The 1,971-nt window shown below is 40.0% G+C and overlaps 1 protein-coding gene across 1 annotated transcript in view; it reads left to right on the forward strand.

Annotated features, from left to right (window-relative positions):
• FRK (fyn-related Src family tyrosine kinase) overlaps window positions 1-1,971 on the forward strand; it is an 85,774-nt gene that overhangs the window by 73,601 nt on the left and 10,202 nt on the right. The window contains exon 5 of the mRNA XM_006760156.2: window positions 557-715. Coding sequence (XP_006760219.1) covers window positions 557-715 — 159 coding nt within the window. The remainder of the gene's footprint in view (window positions 1-556; window positions 716-1,971) is intronic.

Consider the following 1,971-nt stretch of genomic DNA (forward strand, 5'->3'; position numbering starts at 1 on the left):
TGAGGGACAGTGAACTGGCCCCCTGTTTAAAAAGTTTGAGGACCTCTGGTCTATACCATATGTTCCTACAGAAATAAAGACATGAATACAGCCAAATGTCATTGCTTTAGGATTGTTAACCACCTGTTCCTATAATGGGTACCAAGGACAGGGGAGCTATCAGTCTTCCCCGGATCCTGGGCCAAAAATATTCAGTGTTTTCCAGTATTCTTGTTAACAGAATGTCTTCTCTTTGTGTTCTGAAGATGCCTGCCTTGTTTTATCCATAAGACTGTCAGTCTCTCCTTTTTTCTTTATTTTTCACATGGACCTGAATCAACCTTCCTTCAGCTACAGCTCATAACACATAAATTGCACACCCTGATGCACCAATACATCCAGTATTAGTTTGCTCTGGCTGAACTGATTCTCTTCTTTGATAAATCTGAAGATTTGTGACACCAATGCTCTTACCTTACTGAGGGGCAGGAAGCAATCTTGGTGATAACCACCAGGCTGCTGGGAGGATAGGGAAGCTTCAATAACTTAAAGTGATTTCCCCCTCTTCTTGTTTCAGGTTCAATGGATCCAAAAGACTTCCTGAGGGAGGCTCAGATAATGAAGAATCTAAGACATCCAAAGCTTATCCAGCTTTATGCTGTTTGCACTCTAGAAGATCCAATTTATATTATTACAGAGTTGATGAGACATGGAAGTCTGCTAGAATATCTCCGAAGTAAGCTAAAGACTTAATAAAAGGAAAAAAGAGCGTAATTTCGTTTAGCAAGTCCTATAAATGTCAATTTAGCAAGCTTTCTATAACCCAAAGGATATTTACTATGTGTATATCGGTGAGAATGAATGTCTTCACATTGAATTGCCCAACTATTCTTTAATAGGATATATACTGTGTACTCAAAGGAAGGAAAATATTTATGTAGTGGGAGAACAAAGTGTTCACAATAGACACATCGAAGTACTTAAATGTAATGTGGAAAATTGAAAAATAGATGTTTTGCATCATCCTTTGTTTCCTATAATAACTAATTGAACATTATCAGTCATGGACCAAGATTTTCTATGGCTCAGAATTAGGGATATAAAATATTTTCAGAGAAAGAGAAGGAGAAGTAGCCTCATTTTTTTTCTCTGCCAGTGTTTGATTAAGTTGTAGTTGTTGGTGTTTAAAATACTTTCACTGGTGGCAATATTATAATTTTGTACTAAAAAGCAGAAATATGCTATTGCTTTATTTTTACATCTGCTTCCTATAGTCAGAGAAGACTTAAGGGCATTGTAAAACTTGGATGTTTATTAATGAAAACTTTCATAAGCAACAATATAGTAAGCCTTGAAATGAGATGTTCAAAGTAGTTGAGATCAAGAACTGAGAGAATACAGTTGACTCTTGAACAATGTGTGGTTATGGTGCTGACCTTCCACACAATTGAAAATCCGTGCATAACTTTTGACCCCCTCAAAGTTAATTATTATAATTATCCCTCAGTAGCCATAGAAGCTTGGTTTTAGGACCCCATGCAGACATAAGAATTCATGGATGCTTAAGTCTCCCATATAAAATGGCATAGATCGGAGAAACCAAGGTGGTGGCATAGGTAAACACCGGAGAATGCTGCCTCGTACAACCACTTCAAAAATACAAATAAAGGTGGAACGGACATCACCCAGAACCACAGGAAAGCTGGCTGAGGGGAAATTCTACAACTAGAAGGAAAGAGAAAAGCATACCGAGACTCAGAGGAGGCGCAGTATGGAAGTCAAATACTAAGGTGTGGAGCAGTCTGGCGGCTGAGGGCGCGGTTGTCGTTTTCAATCGGGAGGGAGTCTCAGGCTCTGGGCTCCAGTTCCAGGTGAGTCTCTGGGGACCCAGACTCAAAAGGGAGAAGCAGGACTGTCTGGCTTCGGTTGGAACTCCAAGGCAGCTTTCTCTCCGAGGTTTGCAGAGGTTGCTGGGGCTCTGAGAGGAGGGGC

This window comes from Myotis davidii, unplaced genomic scaffold, assembly GCF_000327345.1.
Source record: "Myotis davidii unplaced genomic scaffold, ASM32734v1 scaffold196, whole genome shotgun sequence".
Taxonomy (NCBI): Eukaryota; Metazoa; Chordata; class Mammalia; order Chiroptera; family Vespertilionidae; genus Myotis; species Myotis davidii.